The 24,369-nt window shown below is 49.4% G+C and overlaps 1 protein-coding gene across 1 annotated transcript in view; it reads right to left on the bottom strand.

The window, feature by feature from the left end:
- The window catches only part of PLCG2 (phospholipase C gamma 2), a gene marked incomplete at its 3' end in the record, with an annotated part of 131,541 nt that overhangs the window by 79,376 nt on the left and 27,796 nt on the right, over positions 1-24,369 (bottom strand). The window contains exons 2-4 of the mRNA XM_084257077.1: positions 2,969-3,112; positions 2,125-2,218; positions 1,507-1,554 (exon numbers count right to left, since the gene is read on the bottom strand). Coding sequence (XP_084113203.1) covers positions 1,507-1,554; positions 2,125-2,218; positions 2,969-3,112 — 286 coding nt within the window. The remainder of the gene's footprint in view (positions 1-1,506; positions 1,555-2,124; positions 2,219-2,968; positions 3,113-24,369) is intronic.

The following is a 24,369-nucleotide window of genomic DNA, read 5'->3' as shown; positions in this document are numbered from 1 at the left end:
CATGGCCAATTTAAACACAGTGCTAAGGGGTCACCACTGCATAGCTCTTCGTTCTATTTCAGACCATCCCTCCGGGCATGCCTGGAGAGCCCCAGGCAGGGCGAGCAAAACACAAAGGCACCTTCAGACACACAAACTCTAAATCCAAGGGGACAGCTGGGGAGATTAGTTAGTACACCAGACCAACAGCTCTTATGGCAGGATGGATGGCAAGAAAAACACCCAAAAATTTTTTACATGGTCTGAAATGTGAGGCCAAAGTGGGACCAGGACTACAAAGTGCTTAGCACAGTGCCTGGCACACTGAGTGCTCAATAAATCGCCATCCTTATTGTTTTATGAAGAACTGGATCCTAAGCTACAAACGAAAAAAGTAGAGGAGAGAATGTCACCCACGCCTACAAATAAAGGCACGCTGACGCAAAATTCAGCAGTGTTCTTTCATCCATCAGATGGACAAAGGTCAGAGTCTCGTGATTCAGGGTGCGGGGAGACAGGTGCTCTTCCCCCACAGGTAGAAAGAGAAAGCATGTCTGCCTCTAGCTGCCAAAATGCTACTCCAGAAAACATGTCATGCAGGTACTCCCCTCTATGACTGTATCCTGCTCACACCCCTTCACAAAAAGGAGACCCAAGGTGTCACAGTGGCGTCATTTATGGGGGTGATTAAGGACCAGGAAGAACTCCAAGTCCACTGAGGAAGAAATGGTTTCTCATCCATCAGGGAAACACATGGCTTCCATCCAAGGTTTGTCCAACAATGTCAGGCATAGAGCCATGTGTGCTGATGGGGACCCTCTTCCAGACGCGCTACTAAGGGCACCCGCCAAGGACACTGAGTCACAAGCTGTCACATGAATCTCTTATGACTGAGGTGATGTAACTTGCTTCATGTGCCTGCGGTCCCGCTCCTGTTTACTACCTGTTCAGGACACCAGGGGTGCGAAGCTGAGGCCTTAATGACCAGGTCCCAGTGACCATGGAGAGAAGTCACCTCTGCTGACAGAGTTTTCCCATGGAATGAGGCTCCCCAGGGCTGAGATGGTGTCGCCTTCAACATGGGGCACCTGGCATGGGGGCCTGGCCCTCTGGGGGACAAACCTGACCTCAGAAGGATGTTGCCACACCCCAAAACAGGCACCAAGCCCCTTGGAAGGTTCAGAGAATAAAAACAGGCATGGGGCCTCCCTGGTGGCACAGTGGTTGAGCGCTGGGTTGCGAAGCTGCCCGCAGCCTCTGCAGCACAGGTTCGATCCCCGGCTGCTCCCGGCCACCGGAGGAGGGTCCCACATGGTGCGCAGACCTCTCCTGCCGCCCACTGCTCCCCTCAGCAGTGTGCTTCGGTCCTTCTGCCTGTTCTGTTCCCCGCTCTGGCTCTAGTGAATTCTCTCACCCTCCCGCGCTTCTGACTGTACCCAGTGCTTGTATAAATAAATAAATAAATCTTAAAAAAAAAAAAAAAAAAACAGGCATGTACAGTCATCCAGAAATGTGAAGCAATCTCACCTGTTTCTTCTGGTTTGATCCACGGAATAAATCTGCTTTCTCAGCCAACTGGGAAGAGAGTTGAGACATTGAGAGAGAGAGAGAGAGAGAGAAAATAGTGCAAGTTAAATGGCTTCTATGGCATGGGGACAAATAAAGCTGAAAAAGGAAGGGGAATAGGAAATAGGAAGTAGGAAGGATTTACCCGATTTCTAACTTGGGGAGCAGCTCCCCGCCATGTGGCGGAGATGACCACTGAGCCAAGAGGCCCCAGCATCCTTTACACAGATGATGGCTTCTGACAATATGTGTTAATCCCCAAAATTGGGAAGAAAAGGGGGGGATACGAGGGTGCTGTGCTTGGTGTAACCAGAGGCTAAAATTCACAAACCAGCTCCCCCGGAACCGTGAGAGCCCTTCTCAATCCAGGAGGGAGGGATCTCCGAGTCCTCACCCCAACAAGCCCTTCAATGACCCTGCAGTGAGTCCACGGCCACCACAGGGCATCTACTTGCAATGGGCACTCAACAGCCTCAAAGATGCAAAGTCCCATTTTACTTTCCCTCATACAAGTGGGCTGAGCAGGAGGATAAGTGAATGAGCAAGGAGACACAGAGAGAAACAGGCAAACACCAATACCTCTCAATGATGGTGGGCGTGGAAGCGCTCATTGCTTCCTGGTGTAAGATCTTCAAGCCGGAGAGCCACTTGGCTGCATCTTCTTTTGAGTCAGCTGCAAAGAGAATAGAAAAGTTGCATGCATCCCAGCCATGGGAGAGGCCTGTGCCAGTTTCTGGCTTTGCAGAAGGGCACCGAGGAGGCATCTCCATCACACTCCACACTGCCCAGGCCTGCTCTTTGTGCTGAAGCCACACACGCACATGCCATCTATAGCCAGGTGACCAGTGGGTGATTTTTTTATTTTTCTGAGTATTAGCTTTTAATCCTATGCTAATGATCAAGATGCAGGGCCTGGCATAGCTTGTACATACATTTCTAAGTATACGAATTCTGGGTCTGGACCTGAAGGCAGCGCTGAGCTTCTGTCCCTTATTAAAGAGCTTGAACATTTCCCCAGCTCTTCCTTAAAGCTCACGGCGAGATGTGTGTGCATGTGTGTGTGATATAAAATTTCAGTCACTTGAGGTCATTCAAGTTGAATGCACAGTGTTTGTCAGGCTCTGTTGCATAACCAACATTACCTGTCCTCAGCCCTCAGCATGAGCCCTACTAGACTCCTTACAAGATATCCCAACAATATGCATTAGTCTCCCCATTTCACAGCTGAGCAAACTGCAGCCCAGAGAGGTTAAGCAGCTTCCCCAAAGCCACACAGCTAGAAATAGGGAAGGTTAGGATTCAAAATCCTGATGTCCCAAACATGTTAGTGGGTAGACAGGGGAGAGCATTCTGGTACTAGAGAACCCCCTGGAGAGAAAACCAAGGCACTGGGAGAGAAAGAAGTATATGCTTGTCCACTCACCAGCTAAACTGAGGGTGCTGAGGACAAACTGGTTGCCATACAAGATGGTGAAGCAGCAGTCTTCCTTCTGGCGGACAACCTTTGCACGCTCAAAGTCCTTAGAGTTCTTCCCTGGGCGGATTTCCTTTATTTCCATGATATCCACTGAAAGAAAAGTAACAGGAGCTGATGAGCTGACATTCACATGCCTGCACATCTTAGGATGGTCACATAACCTCAGGGGAACCCCAAGCCCACAGGAAACCACCTAAGCCAAGCCCAAAGAAGGCCATCAGACCCAAGGAGTCCACTCTCCCCTCAGGATGGCCACCCGACCCCTCCCAGAGAATGACTTGGCACAAAGACACAGGCTGGACAAGCCCCCCCTCCTCCTCTTGTGAACACTGGGCCATTCCACATGCTTCAGATGAGGCCAATCCCCCCTCAACACCTCTCTCCACAACCAGCCAAAGAGGGGTCAGAGAGTACACAGACTGACCAAGGTGTCCACCCCAGCAGTGACAGTCAAATGGCCCAAGCTGGGCCTGTCAGCATCCTCCTGGGATAACCATAAAACTTTCCCCACTGCTGCCACCTGGCTAATAAAACATGGGCAAGCACTGCTTGAATCCCTGGGTCCAGTCAGCCTGGAAGTCACTTCTGCCCTAGAACACGCTACTTCCATGCCCCAATAAATTCTCCTTTTGCTGAGGTTAGTATGAAATGAGTTTTGTCACTTGCAACAAAAGGGAACTTGGGGCCTCCCTGGTGGCACAGGGGGTTGAACACAGCACTGCAAAGCTGTCCGTGGCCGGCTGGGGAGCAACCCACATGGAGCAACAGACCTCTCCTGCCTCACCCGCTGCTCCCCTCAACAGTGTATTTCAGTCAGTCTGCCTGTTCTGCTCCCTACTCCCTCTGGTGAATCTTCTCACTCCCCATGACTGTGGCCTGTACCCTGCTTCTTTTTTTTTAGATTTATTTATTTTTATACAAGAACTGGGCTACAGGCCAGATGCACGGGAGGGTGAGAAGAGTCACCAGAGAGAGTGGGGAGCAGAACAGGCAGACTGACTGAAATACACTGCTGAGGGGAGCAGCGGGTGAGACAGGAGAGGTCTGCCATGCCATGTGGGTAGCTCCACGCAGGCCAGGATTGAACCCAGACTGCAGAGGCTGCAGACATTTTCACAGCGCTGTGCTCAATCGCCTGCACCACCAGGGAGGCCAAGTACCCCACTTCTTAAAAAAAAAAAAAAAAAGGCGACCTGGTATGTGCATCTCAGGACTTGCACTGAACTAAGAAACAAGCAGAAAGTTGTCCCTGGAAGTAAGAGGGCAGGGAGGGGGGCCTCTGTCTTGGCCAGGGTTCAGGAAGCAGAAGACCCAGGCCTGCAAAGAGCACAAAGCTCTGTGGAGTCAGGGCCTAAATGGCAGGGAAGGCTGGCAGCCTTCAGAGGTGACATGGGCAGGCAGGCGGAGGGGCGGAGCTGAGATTAGGGGGTGTCTAACTAGACTGGAAACAGCCGGGGGGACAACAGCATGAAGCAATGTGCAGAGACTTGAAATGAACAGCGCTTGTCCTGCACCCCATGCGTGGTGGCGGGTACACACACCTATACAAGTGATCAAGCTCCATGGAAATATCACGCCAGAAACGGAGAACATGGAAATTATGGTGAAACTCAAAGTCTGGCGTCTATTTAATCCTATTGTGCCAGGGTGGGTGACTGGTTATGAGAGAAGTCAGCACCAGGCGAAGCCGAGTGAATGGTAACACAGAAACACCGTAAGATTTTTGCCACGGTCCTGTGCTTCAAAATGGTTTTTAAAATGCTCATCAGTTATGGGTAGTCTCTTGTTAGAGGGATGATGTCACTAATTTGGGGGTGGGTGGGGTTCAGAGGGTTGGGAGGCCATATCCCCATTCTTCACCCAACCCAGAAAACCTACTCTCTTTATCTTTACTCCTCAAAGGCAAACAACAAAGCACAGACACTTCCTTTGTGTGGGCTGGAATTCACAGCCTCCCAGGAGGAAATTAACTTTGCTGATAAGGGCTTTGGCTGTTAGGCTGAATTAAGGGGATTAATATCTGTTCTCAAAATTTAGTAACCCGGCCAGTTGACTGCCAGTTAAGATGTTTAGGGACTGGATGCCAATTTTTTCCTATCTAGATGTATAATGATTAGCTAACTGTTCTCTTTCCCTCATAGAAATATTTATGAGAATCTGTGCATGGACTTAATGTAAGCTTTTTTCCTTACAGGAACACAATAAAAATTTGTCACATGGACATAAGAAAAAATTCTCAGATAATGACACAATCACCAAGTCTGATCAATTCTATCTTCTGGACTCCCCCAGAATCTGTGAACTTCTATCCATTCCCACAATCAACACTATAATCCTAGTCACCATTACCACCCGCTTGGTCTACTAAAGTATCTCCTGCTTAGTCTACTGCAGTAGCCAGAGGTGACCCCAGAGGCATCTTTATGAAATGCATGTGGGTTCACATCACCCCTGAGCTTCAAACCTTCCCACCTACAGTACTAAGAACCAAGGCCTGGCGCCCACCCTGCCAGGCCTACCCAAATGTGTGTCTTGCTCTGCACGCCCCAGGAACACCAGCCAAATCTCAGAATCTCCATGGGTCACACGCAGTCTGACCACAGGACATTAGCACATGTGGTCGGCTCTGCTAGGAATGCTCTTCGCCTGGGTAGCTGAGCCTGCCCCAGGCTCAGCTCAATCACCATCACACTCACAGAAAATTATTCAGGCCCTCTGTTGCACAGACTCCTCATGTTCCTCCACAGCATGAAACAGAGACATAGCTCTCTCCCTCACACCTTCCTCACCACTGTATCCCCACCCCTGGCCAAGCGGTGATACACAGTGGAGCCCAATAAATAGTTGTTGTGAGAGGGAGGGAACACACGCAACTGGACATGGGACAGAGGACAACAACACACCCACAGATAGGAACTCAGCCTGTTTGGGTGCCTCCACTCATAAGAAAGGGGGAAAGACAGCAGACATGGAGGGAGAGAGAGATGCAAACACGAGCACATGTGAGAAAAGGACAGGAGACTGAGCAGATCAACTACCACACCGAGGATGCAAGCAGCTCTGACCAGTCACGCCCATCTTCCACTTCAAGGCAGGCAGTATCCGCCGAAGCCAGCCCTGCCTGAGCAGAGGGCTGCAGGCACCCACCCACCTACATCAGCCACAAAGGGTCACCTCCATGACATCACCCTGACCACTTCCCTCTCCCTGGCAAGCAATGGCCTATTTGTCATACTTATGAAAAGCTCAGCTTTCTTCATAGAAGAGCCTATGTTTCACTGTTGATGAATTTGTGTGGGTATGTTTCTGAGCTCCCTGTCCTGTTCCACGAATCTAATTATTGTCTGATTTTTCAACCAATATCTCGTTGTCATGATAACTCTCTATAGGAAGTGTGGAAGTGGGCGAGCCATCTGACTTTATTCTTCTTCAATATTGTGTTGGCTACCTTGGGGTCTTTTGCCTCGCCCTAAAAACTTCAGAATCAGTTTGTCAATATCCACAGAATAACGAGCTGGGGCGATGATAGGGCCTGAGTTGAATCTAAAGAGAAAGCTGGGAAGAACTGACATACTGAGGGTCTTATCCATGAACACAGACATCATACTTTTAAGCATTAGCCAGACATTATGCTAGATATATTTGGTCTTGGCCCTCGTGGGTCTTATAGACATGGGGATAAAAAGAAAGGTTTGAACAATCACCCAAAACTCTTACAGAACAGATGCCATATGCCAGGTGCAATGCTCTGCACATTGTTTTTAAGTCGGGTTCCTGGAAGTCCAGCCCTCGTGAGGCAGGAATTCTTGTTCAGTTATTTTATTTGGGGAGGGCAGAGGAGAGGATTGTTCTAAGGGGAATGGAACATGGGAGCAAGATGGGGCAGGAGAAGGAAGCTGAGATGAGGTCTCCAAAGGGATGGGGTTCTTCTGGTCACATGTGGTCTGTGGACCATGGATCCCATCAGAGAAGTGGGTGTCCTTGGAGGCAGGGAGGCTGGTCTCTGGTTACTGCCTTGGGAGATTTCATACCCTCAGGAGTATCTGGGATCCGCTGGTGGTTTCACCTGTATGTCTCTGTCTCTGTGTGTCTCTGCCTGTGTCTGTCTGTCTGTCTGTCTCTCTCGATATACCAGTTTTAGTAAGCTGCAATTCACATACCAGACAATCCATCCATTTCAAATGTGAACAACTCTTTTCCATTCTCTAGGTATCTCCTAAGAGGCTTGACCACACCCTCAGGGCTATAGGCACAATGGCCAATGTCCCCTGCATACTAGGGGCTGCCTGGCCACCAACCCAGAGCCAAGGAGGGGGCTGGTATGTGGTTAAAGTTCCCTGCTGTGCACTGGGGCCTCTGAGGGAAGAAGACAGTGGCAGCGCCACCGCCAAGCCCTTTGCAAAAGCCACTATGCTTCTCAGGCCTTCTGGGCAAGCAAGCAGCAGGGGGTCATCCACCCCTTGTCCACCCCCTCCACTACCAGGAGCCCCAAGAGGACAGGAAGGAAATCACTTGCCAGCCCTGTGGTTACCTATTTGATCAGCAGCAGAGACTGAAGGCCCATTGGGCATCTCTGGCTATGTGCCCACACCTGCTCTTGCATCACACAGGATAGACCCATACCCAGGGTGGGATCAACAAGGGAGCAAGGTCTGTGGCATCAATGATGTTCATCCCAAACTACCTCCTGGCCTGGGACTGGGGTTGCACAGACAAGAACCCAGGCCCTCCTGAGTCCGAAGTCTAGCTGCCCAGGTTCAAATCCTAGCTTGGAGGAGGTGACTTCGACAGTCACTTCACCTCCCCATGCACATTTTCACGTGGTGTTCTCATGAGGACTGGGTGTGTGAGTATGTATGTGCATGTGTGCACGCACCTGATGTATGTCACTTAAAATAGAGCCTGGTAATTTTAACTAACAAAGATGTAGTAACTTCTAAATACTTGTTAGCTTTTTTTTAAATTATGAATGCAACTGAATAAAGCGAGATGCATATAAAACTTAACAAAAACAGTGTCTCCATATGTCTGCCCTGAAAATTAAAGAGACAGATCCTTATGTACTGACATGGGAAAAACTCCACAACAGCTTATGTAAATAGAAGACTGTGTGTGTGTGTGTGTGTGTGTGTTGGTGCGTGCATACATGTGCATGTACCTCCGAATGTGCGCATGCACATACAGCGTGCATGTGTCCATTGCTATACAAATTCTCACTATCTCCACTTCCACCAGAATTCCAAACATGTTTTATGCAAAATGCACCACTTACATCTCAAACTGGTGCAGGAGGTTCATGGGCAGGTGCCAGTGCCACACTAGAGATGTATACCAGTGTGCAACAGGAGAGGGGCACATCTGGCACTCCTGTTGTTGACATCACTGTGCATGCCAGCCTGTGTCCTGCCCACCTCACTAAGTCCTTTTGTAACAGGGTGGTCCCGAGGGAAAGGGGAGGTGCCAGGTTCCCTGCCCCACCCAAAGGAGGGTAGAGCTGAGCAGGGAGGAGAAGAAGCTGGAGAAGCGACTGAGGAAGGAAGGAAGCAGGATGGAGAGCAAGAAGGAGACCTGGAGGAGGTGCGTGGAGCAGAGAGACATGTGAAGAAATTACACTTGCCTCTTGGTCCTGGACTGGCTGAAACAGATGTGAGTGAGAGACCCGTGGGGAGGTTAACAATAATGGCAGCTTTTTGTCTTGATTTTGATTTTACTCTTTTCCTCCCAGACTTGTCTGGCTGTTTCTGACCCTTTTCTATGGGTCCCTGCTGGAAGGTGCTTTAGACTTGTGGCAGGCTTTCTCAGGCCTTGCTCTGGGCCAACCTTGTTTGGCAGGACTTTTGCCCATGAGGGGATGGGTAACCCAGGTGCTTGATTTGGAAATTATATTCTTTGTCTTTTCTGAATTGCAAACTAATTGTATTAAAGTTCCTTTCCATTAAAGGTCTATATGTTTTGTCTTAATGCCGCGGGTGGCAGAACCTATTTAGAGCAGGCAGGTTTGGGGGTTCTGGGGTGCCCCTCTCCCTGACCTGTAACATTTCCTGCATCCTAGGATTTGCTTTTGGGAAGCAAACAACCAGTCAGAGCCCAATTTAGACTGCATCTTTACTATTTTTAATAGATCATTTTCTTGTCATTTCCATGAAATTGAAAGATAGATATTGGACCAAAAAAAAAAAAAATGCACACACACAATCCAGAATCAGTACCCTATAGTAAACTACAGTGCTTTTCACAAACATGCCCAATAATGAGTTCATTAAAGCACCAAATAATTAGACAGGCTTATAGTCAATGCTTTGGGTTCATGTAGAAATATATGATGGGTCGGTTTCTAGCTGTTCAGGGGTATTAAGCAACACTAAAGCAAGTGGTTGGAGTTTTTCATCATCTGGCAATGCATCACCGTTTGTATCCACAATATGATGTAACACACAGCCAAAAAAGACATGCTCCAATTCCTTTTCAGGAACATTCAGCGCAGCTAAGGAAGGATGCCCATATTTGTATGTGCAAAAGTGTAAAAAATAGGTTAAAAAAAGATTCCCAGCAATCTGCTGACAATAGGGATTACTGGAGGGAAGGGGGATGGGTCATTGATGGTCGAACAGGGCTTGGCCAGCACTGGCCAGCATTTTTGCCAAAAGGCACAGTCACTGGGGTGCCCGGCTTTATTTTCAGAGAATGCTTGGGCACCAGAGCTCAGACCATGCACACTTGTGCGGTGGGCTCTGCAGAGTATTTCCTGCTTGAAGAAGTGAGATAACATAGCCGCAGAGGCGACAGCTCGCCTATGCACAATACCCATCCCCTTCCTGGCACCACCTCCGTCTTTTGGTCTTTTCCAGTCTGGCCACACTCCCCACTAGTCACCGGGGTTTCCAACCCCTCCTCACTCCCCCTCTTAGCCCATCACCCCCTTTCTGACTTACCCCAGGACACTGTTCTTTAAACTGCTGTCTCCTTCCTCCTCCCACCAGTGATTGCAGGTGGCTCTCTGGCTGCCCCCCATTCCCGGACCACTCTCCTAAAAGGCACAAGACCTTTTCTCCAATCCCCACACCAACCCTCAAGTGGTACTGTTAGGGGGAACAGGATGTCCTAAAGCTAATTCCATACAGGCTTTGTGGACTCCACCCCCACCCCAGGCCAAAGCCAAAGACACTGGGAACTCCAAATCCCATCACCACCCAAGGGAAGGTGGCTGGGACCTGAGGGTGGGGTTAAGCAGCCAGGTGGATATAAAGGCAGACACGTGGGCTTTGGGTGGGGTCCCCCATTTTGGCTCCCCGCCAGCTCACAGCCAGCTCTGAGAGTGCCTTCGGGTTTCCAGGTCGGCGGATTGGGTAGGACGCATAAAAGACTTTATTTCCCTATTTTCTCCCTGAGTTGTACATTTTCCTTATTTCCTTTTCCCTTGTAAATAAACCTTTTATTAACCTTTTGCGTGTGTCTGTAGTGGAGTATTCATAAGCCCCTTTTAAGCGCGCGGGTGAGGACCCACAGCCAGGCAACCCGTTCAATATCGGGGCTGTCCTATAACAGTACCACCTGCCAAGAAGGTTAACAAAGTATCTTCAAGGAAGCTCAAGACATGCTCATACCCAAGGGGAAAGGCATTGCTTTCAGTCACTCCCCCAACCAGGCAGCCCCCGGGCATCACACAGAGCTTGAGAGGGAAGCAGAGAGCCCCTGCCTCTGTCCCCGGAAGTTCCGAGGCTGAAGGAGGGGGCGGGCAGACCCCATGTAAATCAGCCCGTGACATGTAAACCCATGACCGTGCTCAAAACCTCAAAGGAGGCAAGTCTACCCTGGGACCTCAAGGTCACGTGGGCGCCTGGCCCAGTCCCCTCTCTGCTTTTCGTTCATCTGTGCAAACCGTGATGACAACAGCTCCTTCGCTGAGCTGTTCTGAAAATAAGATGAAATTACATTAAAGAAAGACGGTCTGGCCTCGGTAGGTCTCAGGTTAGCGCTTGGGATAAGGGCTCTTTCACATCACTCTCAGCAACACCCTCACCACTGTGAGTGGTTTCACTGTCTCAGTGTAGCTGTCTCCCGGAGGGACCCTACTTGAGAAAGCCAGGGGGGTTGGGTGATCGCACATTCACAGCAGCATCTGACCTTGACGTTAGCTACACAGCCAAGAAGCACTGCAGAACACGCAGCGACTCAAGCGAGACCTGGGCAAGTGAAGACCCCACCATTAAGCACATGTCTGCTAGGTTCGTGTAAAGGATGGCCCATCTCCGTTATGCAACCTGGTATGCACCTACTTTACTCTAGCTCGGTCTCTACTTTCTCATCTGTAACATGGAGAAATAATATCCACCCCAAAAGCAGGCATGCCTGAAAGAACTCGGTAAAATGTAAGCCATTCTATGACTATCAAATATTAAAATTCCTTGAAAGTCTGGATAGGGTCTGCTCCTGTCTTCTTTATTAAAAATTAACAAGTTGTGGGCCTCCCCTCAACTTGGTGGCACAGGGGTTAAGTGTCAGCACTACGAAGCTATCAGCAACTACTGTAGCATGAGTTCAATCCCTAGCCCGGGAGGTGACCCACATGATGCAGCAGACCTCTCCTGGCTCGCCGGCTGCTCCCCTCAGCAGTGTATTTGAGTCAATCCGGCTGTTCTGCTCCCCACTCTGTCTCTGGTGAATCCTCTCACCCCCCCCCACCTCTGGCCTGTACCCCAGTTCTTGTATGCATAAATAAATAAATCATTAAAAAAAATTAACGACTGAGGAGACCTGCCCATAATAGTAGAGACTATCCCAGTCCTATGCTTCCCTAGGAAGAGGCTCTTCCAGAATAATATCTAAATAATTAGACAGTCATCACCGCAAGTCATTACACTACATTCACGCAGAAATGTTTGACCAACTCTTCTAGAGGTGTTTCAGAATTTTAAGTGAGACTGGAGGAATGGCCTGTGGCTTCATTTTCCTCTGGGGCTCTCTCTTACCTGGGGAGTAGGGAGCTCTCAGACAGGGGAGTCTGAAAGGAAGAACTGGGTGTGTACAGGCCAGCCTCCAGGTCCCTGCCAGTCCCATCTGGCCCCACCCCACCTCACCCCCAGGGACCAGGAGCCCTGCCCTACTCCCAGCCACTGGGAGGGGCCTGTGGCAGGGTGCCAGAGGGAGCAGCAGGTCAGGGGTCAGTTCTAAGTCACTCTCTAGGCAATGCAAGCAGAGTGGACCTTCTCACATCGGTTCATCAGTTACCTCTATCTCTTGTCTCAGTGGCTAGAGATGTCTCAAATTGGGCAGATGAGAACAAGACCTATAGGAAATGGCCCACTAAAACCCAAACACCATCAAGCAATTTTTAAATATTTGTTATAATGTCACTTAAATTGGATGCTTTCTCCCTCCTGTTGGAGACTAAATAAGGACAACCCCCAGATACAGGACACGGGGGATAACTCTTGAATGGTGCTCACATGTTGTTATGTCTTAATTGTGATGTGTTTTAGGGAAAATATACACCTAGCACCTCTAACCTATGACATCCAAGTTCCTTTCATAGAAATTTAAGTGTAAAACAGTGAGTCCATTTTGAAATATGTATTAAGTATAAGAGGCAGTATGCAGGCCTCCCTGGTGGCGCAGGCAGTTGAGCACAGCACTGTGAAGCTGTCTACAGCCTCTGCAGTGCGGTTAGATCCTGGCCAGCCTCAGAGATACCCACATGGCACAGCAGACCTCTCCTGTCTCATCTGCCACTCCCCTCAGCAGTGTATTTCATCAGTCTGCCTGTTCTGTTGCCCACTCTGTCTCTGGTGAATCCTCTCACCCTCCCACACATCTGGCCTGTACCCCGGTTCTTGTACACATGAATTAAAAAAAAATCTTAAAAAAAAAAAAGAGGTGGTATGCAGCTATGATGAAAGTTGCTATGGCATTCAAGGAAGGATTTATTTTATTTGTGGTCTATTAAAACTTCAATTTGCTTTGCTTTAATTTGATTTTGTGTACAAAATCACACAAAAGGCCCGCCCTGGACACAAACCATTCAGAGATGTCTCTTTCCGGTTGGCTCAACCAGTTTTCATATGGGGACTTTTGGGGAACCACATGCCCTCCTGATGCTATTTCTCAAGCTACAGTCATTTGACCACCAATTTCTGGGGAGACTGCCCTGTGTGCACAAAGCTGGCGTTCCCTGTTTCACCACTGTCTTTAGATGAATTCCCCTTCCCACTTGATGAGGCCCATCTTAGGAATAAGTTTGTGTCTTTGGTAAAAAGACAACCAGTGCCACCCATCAAGACAAGAAATACTGAAAGGAAACAGGACATTATTCAATTCAGCCTGGATGCAGCTACTGGCGGCGACAAAGCCCTCAGCGCGGGTCTCTGAGCCATAAAAGGAGAGAAGCAGTTGTTAGAGCAAGTGAGGTTGAACCAGGGGTAAGTCTTGCCAACGGAGATACACACCCGAGCAGAGGTTCCCTCTGGGGTGGGGGGGCTGTGGGGCTCGGGGAAGGGCCAGGGGCCCACAGCGTGCCTTTGAGCCTACACTCACCCTTGGTGCATCACACGCACCTTTTAGGAAGGTACATCTTACCTTACTAAAGAAAATTCAGGTCTAAAGAAACAGGGTAGGCCTTCAGACAGGGAGCTGGGTGTCATTATTAATAGGGAACCCAAGGAATCCTGGGGTGACAGAACTTCTCTGTGTCTTGATGGTGGTGGCAGCTGCAGGAGCCCAAACATGTGATAAAACTGCAAAGAACTGAAAACAGACACACACAGAGAGGACAAGTAAAACCAGGGATCTGAGCGGGTGGGAGGGCGAGTAGCAGGCTACATCCATGTCCCTAGCCTGACCTCCATATCACATTAAGTTTGGCAAAGTGTTGTTAGCATGGGGCCCACAGATCTGTTGAAACAATAACCATCTCAATAAAATTCTCAAGAAATACAAAGTGTCAAGGGAGGAAAACAACAATAAAGACAAGCTAAACCCAAACAGACTTAGGGTTCTCCTCCACAGGATCAGAAAGACTAGAAAGCCAGGGGGAAGCCCACTGCTGACATTCCCTGGGTCCCCCTGGAATCCAGGTGTTGCCACAGCCCTTAAGCCTGGTCTCCCCTAGGGACACTGGAGAGAACATTCCTTAGCCCCTCCCGGGCCACGTTGCCATGCAGACAGCCAACTCGGGGTTCCACCTTCCGCCAGGATCCATGCTATCTCTGGCCAGGCTAGAAATAGATGCTCATGCAGCCTTCTGATAAGCTGGTCACTGACATGCAGAGGAAGTGGCCCGCAGGGGCCCAGAGCTGGGCCTGCTTCAGGGGCCACATATTCATTCACAAAGGGGAAAAGCAAGTCAGGCCAAGAACACTGTCTCTGAGTGTCCCTGTGGAGATGGGGTGCTCTCAACTCTGTGAGGCACCAACGTGGATTCATTCCCCTTAACCACAGACCCCTCTGATCATACCCTGCCTGACCTCAATCCAATGAGCACAAAAGCATGCTTGTTTTTTGAGGCTGATGGCTTGGGTTTTGCTGAGGGCGTTATAAACATGTATAGCAAAAGAAAAGGATACAATCACCCCCATGTGAATAAATGACGTTCTGTCCCTCCATGCAAGGCACTGGTCCTCATGGTGCCACCCAGGACCTCTTGGCTTTAGAGGAAACCAAAGAAGGGAAGAGGGAAGGGAAGCCACAGTGAGGGAAACATTTAGGACACAGGGGTTCTGACATGCAGGTGCTCACATGAGGCTGAGACTGTCATCTATGTTCCACAGATGGGAAAACTGAGGCAGAGTGTCAGTGACTTGCCCAAGGCCTCCCCCTGGATGAGGCAGGATTTGGACCTCTCCCTTCTGGCTTCTACACCTGCACATGACACAGGAAGGGAGGAAATTAGAAGCCAGTACTCAAAGTACTCTCCCTGCTATCCGTCACTGAGCACAAGGTGGCCCGCAGGCTCCAGACAGAGGCAGAGAGGCCACAGCATGGGCTGGCATGGGGCATGTGACTCAGCAACACAGGGACAGCTCCAGCCTGGGAGCTCTGGGAACAGGTCCCACCTGTCATTAATCTTGGAAAAGTCATTCTGTCCTCTAGGCCTCAGTCTCCCCAACCTATGGCAGGGGGTGGGGGGACACCTGCATCTTCAGAGTTCTTAGTGATGACAACACTGTTGACATTAACTCAGGCTGAAAAGTGCTTTAGTCCTGCCCCAGGTGGCCCTGGAGAGAAAGTATAAATGGATAATGTGGAGGATTGAGCTGTGCTCCCCAAAAAAATTTGTTGCAGTCCTACCCCTGGTCCCTATGAGTGTGACCTTACTTGGGAGTAGGTCTTTGCAGGTGTATTCAAGTTAAGATAAGCTCGTGCTGAATTAAAGTAACCTGAATCCAGTGAGCAGTGTCCCTGTAAGAAAGAGGAAATTTGTACACAACAGAGGCAAGGCCACATGGTGGTGGAAACAGAGGGAAGTGACGCATCTACGCGCCAAGGTTGGCAAGGATTCCCACCAGCAGATGCAAAACAAGGAAGGAGCCTTCCCAGAGCCTTCAGAGGGTGCCCAGCCAACAGCTTGATTTCAGACTTCTGGCATCCAGACTGTGGGAGAGCAAATTTCTGTTGTTCAAAGTCTGCAAGTTCAGGTGATAGCTGTTCCCTCTATTTTCATGATTAGTATGAACAGCTGTCACTGTGCACAAGACTCTTGGTCATACTAAGTACTGATGTACTCATTCCGAGCTCTCCCATAGCCCGATGCTGGAGTCATTGGAGCCATCCTGCAGATGTGAAAACTAAGGGTCATCTCCATCCATGTTGCTGCAAATTGCATGAGCTTATCTTTTTTTTGATTGCTGAGTAATATTCCATGGTGTATAGGTACCACATCTTGATCCAGTCATCTATTTTTGGGCATTTGGATTGTTTCCATAGATCAGCTATTGTAAATAGTGCAAAAATGAAAAACGATATAAATATATATATAATTAAAATAATATATAATTAAAATAATAATAAAAAAACTAAGGCTGAGGGCAGACAAAGAGCTCTTCCAAGATCACAGAGGAGATGAAAAGCAGTGCAGAAACCTACTCCCCAAGAGCGTACCCACAGAGACCAGCCCAGCCCCAATAGGTGCCTCTACCTCCTTCCACTGAGAAACACCCATGAGCCCAGGCAGGGGTTCATCCCGGGCTGTGCCACTGCCGTAGCAGCATCCATCTGTGCAATGGACCCAGAGCAACTGGAACTAACTATAAAAGTCAAATGAAACAAGTGTAAATCTTCAGTTCACAATCAATCGCTCCAGGATGATTAGGAATTTTGTTCAAGGACAAATCCCAGCCACGTGTCAGGTGGATCCAGGCTGCCTTTGGAAAGGGGAGCCATGTCTTTACCCCCAGGCATTCCTTTCCAAGGAAGTGCCCCTCTCTGCTCAGCCCTCACCCTAGACCTGCTGGCTCCTGCCAGATTCTTATCCTCAGGAGCCTCCCTGAAAGAATGCTAAACCACTTCCCCCAACAGCCAAGGCAGCTTTGACAGTTCATTTTTGCATCATGAGAGCAGGACCTCCTGTGGCCCCAGGAAGAGAGTGGTCACTGTCAATCACTGCTGTTTCACAGAAGGGGAAACTGAGGCTCCTGCAGGTAGGGTGAGCTGAGGGTCCAGCCACAGAGCAGGTATCTCTGATGGTGCCAACAGGCTTCAGGCTGAGATAGGCCCATGCAGACTGAACCAATCCATTCTGCCAGCAGAGGGTGGATCCCAGCCAAGGTCAAACTCAGGGCAAAAACACCTGACTTGGACAGAAAACAGACTGGTTCCTCCTTCCAAAATATTTATTAGGTGTCAGAGTTGACTTCACCGTCTCCTTAATCCTCCCACAGCCTGGGAGCAAACCCCATTTTCCAGCATCAACTCCAGCAGGTGAAGTCATTCATTCTGGGCCACCTGGTTGGGCCTTGATGCCAAAGACACCACGGAGGTGATGTGGGCTTGCTCCTTCTCCTCCCCACTCCCATTTTCACCAGGGTTGTTCCCACAGTGGTATCTCAAAAAACCCTGGAGTGAATGGATTGGATTCTGGCTAAACATGAATCATTTCTTTGAAGCAGAGTCCCTGCAGGCAGAGACAAGATGCCAAAGTCAGGTATTAGATAACAGGGGCGAGAATGCCTGTCACTTGCTGGGGGCAACAGGGCAGAAGGGGGTTTCCAGTCACCTCCCCAGAGCAGGAGGCCCTCATGTTTCACCAGGGAGGAAGACGCAGAGGCCAGAACACTGACTCTGGACCCTTGGACTGACTGACAGGGCCACGAAAGAGAGAAAGCGTTCAAGGGGATGTGAACAGACTGCCAGCAAAGGCCCTAGTCTTCTAGAAGCCTCTCCAGGAGCCAAATCTACCACATACTCGGGAGTTGGGGAGCACCCAGTCTTCTTGGCCTAGAAAGCCTCCTCAGAGAGATAAAGCCTTGGCTTTTTTTTTTTTTTTTTTTTTGTATCTCAAAATTTTTTTTTGGTAGATTTATTTTTTTATTCATTTATTTATTTATATTTTATATCATTGTTAATTTTTAAAGAATGTTTGCTTTCCTGCCCCCTCACAGGTAGTCCCCACAGAATTTCCTCCAATCATGCACCTGCACACCATCACCACAGTCCCCTGTGCTCCTGCTTCCCTCCCTCTGATCCCTCTCTCAACCCCACCCCTGCAGGATGTCTCTGGTTTATAATTGTCTGTCTGTTTTTGTTATTAGTGTTTTGTATTGTTATCATTTTAAAGGAGCAATTTCCCCTGGGGGCCCATAAGCCTTCAAAGATCCCTGAATCCCCAGCGCAGCAGCCAGCAGCTGTGCTTTCCTTCTGCAGGGAAAGAACAGGCTCCACAGAGAGAACCCAGGGCAGGAAGGAGCCCTCATGGGGGCCCAAGGCCAGCATGGTTGCCCCCTCTCTGTGAGGGCTTCCCTTCCCCTTCTTGACTTCCCCTTTCCTGCTTCTCGTCACATCTCCAGCCGTTACCATTTCAGCCTCAGGCCCCAGCACCAAGCTGGGCACACAGAAAGCCTTCAAATGCTCCCCATCCCTGCAGGCCTGTCTGGACCTCCAGCACATTAACACCTTTCAATTCTGGCCCTGATCCTGCTCGCTCCCAGACTCCCCTGCTTGCCCAAGAACAAGGCCTGAGGGCAGGCTTCTGTGTCCTTCCTCTGCTTGCTAGGAACAGGCTCTGGCCTCATGAAGCCCTCCCTCTGTCACCTGAATACCATGTCACTCAGACTTTTAACTAAGACCTTCTACCCCTGAAGGTTATTACAAAAAAGCTGTTACACTGTGGTGTGAAGGCTGGAAGCCCACACCTCCACCTCAGTATTAACAGCTAGGAGGAGGGTTAGGTGTCTCACTTGAGTTTCTAGACACCACCACGTTATGATTACTCCACAGGACACTCAACAGGACACTAAGGAGACTGTAAAGTCCATTGTCAGAGCCCAACAGCAGGGTGAAACTAGTTCCAGCAAGCTGCCCCCTCCTGCTGGGGTGAGAGAAGGGCCTGCTGTTCAGGCCTTGCCTTTGCAAATGAGTCTTCTGTGTGGTTAGCAGCCAGCCCTTCATTTCCCCACCAGGCTCAGTGTTGCAAACCAAAGTTGGAGGGTGGGGGCAGCCAGTGCAGCCCAGGGCAGTTCCTGTTACAGGCAGCTAGAAGGTGAGAGAGTTCCTTCCCTTTCAGAGAAGATAGGATTGGGGCAAGAGAGTGCCCTCCCTCCCGGCTCTCCCCCGCCCCCACAACACACACACACACACACACACACACATCTGAGTCCACACACACACACACACACACACACACACACATCTGAGTCCAGTCTGGTACAAATACTTGTCTCATTCTGCAGCCTGAAGCTAAAACCCACAACCTGTCTCCCTCTTACCCAACAGTGGTCAGAGACCCAGCATGGGGTCCCCACTGGGGCTTGGAGTCAGGTAGAGGTTCAAATTCCATGCCCACCCATCACAGCCACCTACACCCCTTCCAGTTTGTACTTCCAGAGACACAGTAGGAATACAGGGCCAGGGGAGAGCTCTGGTAGCAGGGCTGATCAGGGAGGCCTCCCCAGAGGAGGTATCCTCTTAGCTTTGGCTTGAAGGAAGTGAGGGCAGATACATGCAAATGTCTGGGGGAAAACACTCCAAGCAGAACAAACAAGTGCAAAGGCCCCCAAGAGGGATATGTGCATGGTATGTTCTAGAAAAAGCAGGTCACGGGGTGGGTCACAGTGTGTACTCTCTGGAGCCTTGAGACTATGGTGGCCACCTACCTCCCCTCTCCTGCCTGCCCTTGCCTACAATACCAGGCCTGCACTCAGTCATTCTCCCCCCTGAACCCCCCGCCTGTGCAGTCTCTGCACTGGCCTGCAGCCATCTCTCCTCCTTTCTCCCCCCTCCCCACTCTCACCTGGATTCATCCAGCCCTCTCTGCAGTCCCCTAGAAGATGCTGTGGCCCTCAGTGGGTGGCTTTGTCAGCATTTATTTAATCCTATCTCCCTGTTCCTTGAACACAGGATCTGTCCTCTGTACCCAGATCAGGAGAGAGCCTGGCACCAGGAGCCACTAGTTCGGGAAGCAGAACGAGGCCTCTGCAAAGCAACTTGGCAGTTCTGAATTAAACTCCAAACCCACAGCCCTTCCCACCAGGCAATCCCATTTCTCAGTCTACACCAGCAAGAAACTCCCACCCACTGACTACAGTGCTGATTGCACTAGCAGAGGAAAAAGGAACTCAACAGGAAGGTCCCACATTGAAAGAGCAAAGAAATTGGCCCTTGGCACCCAGGGACAACTCTCCAGCCAGTGAAAAGAAACAGATCAGTGTGTATTGACAGACACATCACAACTCGATGTAATGGGATACGTGGGACGAATATGGAGTGGGAAAACATCTGGTAAAATCCAGATGAAGTCTGAATATTAGTCACCAATCACATGTGAATGTTAATGTCCTGGTTTGGGTGAATTCACCAGTAACTTCAGGGGGAGCCTGGGGGAGGAGCCCTGGCAAACTCTGTACTGTATTTGAATTCTGTAAATCCAAATTATTCCAAACAAAAGATTATTTTCCCAAAAGCTGAATGGGGGAGGGGGGTGCAAAACATTTTAAAATGTAGATGAATGGGAACTGATTTAAAAGATACAAATCATGGGTACCTGTGTACTGAAAGTACAAAGCACAGGAGGGCACACGCCAACTTCACGAAAAGGCAGAGGGCTTGTTTTATAGTCAGAGAGCTAACATGTAATGAAAACAGATCTCAAGCAGATATGGAAGAACTGTTAAGACCTGGTAAAACAGGGTTTGGGTGTGGGTATCACTCCTATTATGTTCTATATTCTCCTATGTATATTTGAAATAGTTCATAATTTTTTAAAGATTTATTTATTATGCATACAAGAATTGGGGTACAGGCCAGAGGTGTGGGGTGTGAGAGGATTCACCAGAGACAGAGTGGGGGGCAGAACAGGCAGATTGACTGAAATACACTGCTGAGGGGAGCAGCGGGTGAGTCAGGAGAGGTCTGCTGCGCCATGTGGGTTGTTCCCTGGCCGGGGATTGAACTCTTGCTGCAGTGGCTGCGGATTGCCTCATAATGCTGCTCCTCAATCTCTTGTGCCACTAGTTTATAATTTTAAAACTCAAACGTTTTGTTGAACGTAACTGAAATTAAACAGAAGCTCATGAATAGATGAAAACCACAAAAGCAGAAAAAGGCAGGGAGCCCTGGCCATTAAAACCCAGCTTTATGATGTTCTGACTACTCTTGTTCTAGACCTATTTGAGGGTTTTGATATTTAAGCCACAGAGGTCACTGGATGAGCCCCCTAAACCAGGCTGCAGCTGGTGAGATGCAGCCCCTCCAGGGGCTGGTGCAGGACAAGCTTTTACAGTGCCAGGCGTGCACCACCAGGAGTCCATCTGCAGGAGGCAGGAGATGCAGGAAAAGGGGGTTTGTAAGCTGGAGGGCTGGCAAGGACCACCATCCAACCCTAAAGGTCTCACAGCACAGCCCACCTCCAGGCTGCTGGGCAGCTATCAGAAATGAATGGAACTGACCCAGAAGCTGCCCAGAGGAAACCAGAGGACAAAGTCAGCTGAAGAACTGTGTGCTTTGTATACTCTTATTTTTGTTTTAAAATCTATACATAAAACAGGGCCTCCCCTGGTAGTGCAGCAGTTGAGCACTGGGCTGCGAAGCTGCCCACAGCCTCTACAGCGGCGGTTCGATCCCCGGCCGCTGGCAAGGGTCCCACATGGCACGCAGACCTCTCCTGCCGTGCCCGCTGCTCCCCTCAGCAGTGTGTTTCCGTCCGTCTGCCTGTTCTGTTCCCCACTCTGTCTCCAATGAATCCACTCATCCTTCCGCTTGTATAAATAAATAAATCTTTTAAAAAATAAATAAAATAAAATCTATACATAAAACAATGACCATAAACGTGTGTGTGTGTGCACTGTGTCTATGTGCATATAAAAGATGTGAAAGGATGCACAAGAAATGGTAAAGACTGGTTACCTCCAGGACGGGGGAGAAGGGAGGAGAAAGAGAATTTTCTTTCATGCTCACCGTCTGAGTTTGCTGTCGTAAGCACGTTTTGTTTCTGTAATAACAGGGCAAGATCTGACCCCTTTATCTCAATGTCTGCAGTGGTTAAATACAAACCTGGAGCACAGGGCCGCTGACCAGCTGATGGACTGTGGCTCAGCCACATTGTGGGTTATCACTCAACCAGTAGAAAGGGTACTAGAAAAGAAATGGACCCAAGCTGTTACTTGGGGACAAAAGCAAACATAGATGGTCAAGCTCTAAAGAGAAGCAAAGGAGAAAACAGGGGAGCTGGAAAGGTCTGGATTTGAGTGATGGTTAGATGGTAGTTTCTTGCAATTATTTAGTCTACTGAATAGTTCGTGGGTGCTGCCAATTCAAAAAATAAAAGAGGGCCTCCCCTGGTGGCGCAGTGGTTGAGCGCTGGGCTACGAAGCTGCCCGCAGCCTCTGCAGTGTCGGTTCGATCCTCGACCACTGGTGAGGGTCCCACATGGTGTGGCAGACCTCTCCTGCCGTGCCCGCTGCTCCCCTCAGCAGTGTATTTCGTCAGTCTGCCTGTTCTGCTCCCCGCTCTGGCTCTGGTGAATTCTCTCACTCTCCCGCGCTTCTGACTGTACCCAGTGCTTGTATAAATAAATAAATAAATCTTTAAAAAAAAAAAGTTTAAAAACACAAGACAGAGTGGATGCAGCAGTCAGAATTGTGTGCTCATAGCTCACTACCTCATTTCCACCCACTCTGCTTCCCGTGCCCTGCCCTCTTTGCCTTCTTTTACTAAATGCAGCAAACACTCTCCAACACCAGGGCCTTGGCACCAGCCAGGATTCAGAACTGCAGCACTTACTCTTCCCTCTACACCACATGGGTCCAGGGAATCTCCAACCTAAATCACATCTGGCTGAGAGGAACACAAACCACAACAGTGGGCTGAATGGCAGGACATGCAGGTGACCAGGTGACATGCAAGATCCCCCTCGAGCACTTAACCCAGGGCTCTGTTTCTTAGTTCCTTGTTTTTTCATCCAAAATTTGGAAAAGAGAAAGAAGGCAAGCTGAGAGCAAGGAAATGCACATGCACTGAAAACTTGTGTGTAACACACCCTACCCCAGGCACCCTGGAAAGGCTGGGCTCATCCACCTTCCAAGCAGCATGAAAAGAGGGGGCCATAACGGTGCTTCTTTACTAGTAAACTGAGTCCCAGACAAGTTCTACAACTTACAAGAGGTCACACATGCAGGTGCCTCCCCCACCCCAGGATCCTCTGGCATCCCCACTGATGCACCGATCAAAACCGTAGCTGATACCATGAAGGTGGCACCCCAAGCCACACAACCAAATAAAAACTGCAAAATTCCTCAACATCCTATAACAGACCTGACAAAACTGTTGGCCTGGGAATTTCATCTCTGGTTGTTTATTTGATGTTTACCGGTTTAAAATAGTCAGCACTTTCTTTGAGGAGATTTCACCACAACAACCTATATTGGCAGTCACAGATCGGTCCACCCTGAGCCCTCGAAGTGGGGGCTAACCTGCCTTCATGGCCCCAGGTCTGCACAGGCTCCCCTCGAACTAACCTTGTTCCTGCCTACCCAGCTTCTCACCAACTGTGCAGCTGTGATGTTGTTAGCTGTACCTCGTCCCAGGCCATTTCTTTTACTTAGGGCACCTGCCTGGCCTCCAGAGACTCCTCTAGGCCAGAGGCAGTGAGGTTTTAAAGGAATCAATGCCAGATGATTCTTCTTGAATCTGAAAACTGATTCGCATCTCTACAGAAGCGGCCAGAGTTCCAAACCAGTGCTGACCCTCTCTCGTTGCATTAGACCTTAATTTATGAAACAACAGTCCGCTGGGGGCCCATGACAAGTCCAGTGGGTCTTATTTCAGCATGAATGCATCCGCAGGCCCCATGAGCATAGTGACTGAGTCCCAGGAGCACAAGAAAATCCCTGCTGGAACTGAGGAGGAAACCAGACACCAGTTCAGGGTCAAGGTTTCTGGCTTCAGCTATCTGCTCGGTTGTCCCGGAGGAAGCAGAAGGATAATTCTGCAGCTCTCCAGCAATAGGAACCAAGACTTCAAACGGAGATGGAAAAACCTTGCAAAAAAACAAAAATTGCTCAAAATTGTCTTCAGCTGTCTCAAGAGACAAACTGGAAAAAATCTCGGCAGAGCTATGCCCGCTAAGTGGGTTCATGAAGGTCATGCTAGCTTTGAGACTCAGTTTCCCATGTGAAATGGGTGGAGGGGATTATAAAGCACCCAGCAAAGACGTTAATCAGAACCCCCAGAGGACCCGGCTGGGATGTGGCTGCTGCTGTGCTCTTTCTCCGTGACTTCCCATCAGCCACCAATGTCACTTTCTGAGCTGTTATTCTAAGCACTGTTTATATATTAACATGTTTAATCCTAAACATCCCTATGGCACAGAGTCTACTGCTGTTCCCCTTTCATCCATGAGGGCATTGGGGCACTCAAAATGAAGCTGAGCTAGAACTCAAGTTAGCACAGGAAAGGATCGGAACCTGGGGCGTGCCCCCCCAGAGTCCCCCCATTTTCCATGACACTTAACTGTCTCCTGCCTCTGTAAGAGGAAACAGGCTGCACTGGAAGGTTTTCTTAGTCCCCTCCACTTCTGAGACTGGGGTGTCAGTGCTCTAGGAGGGAACAAAGGAAGAGGGAAACATTCCCAAATGGGGATAGAACCCACAGATCCCGCATAGCCCAGGCAGTGGATTCAACAGAGAAGGTAAAGGCGAGGGAGG

Source organism: Talpa europaea (assembly GCF_964194135.1).
Source record: "Talpa europaea genome assembly, chromosome: 16".
Classification (NCBI taxonomy): domain Eukaryota; kingdom Metazoa; phylum Chordata; class Mammalia; order Eulipotyphla; family Talpidae; genus Talpa; species Talpa europaea.
This window is presented reverse-complemented; position numbering and strand designations above follow the sequence as displayed.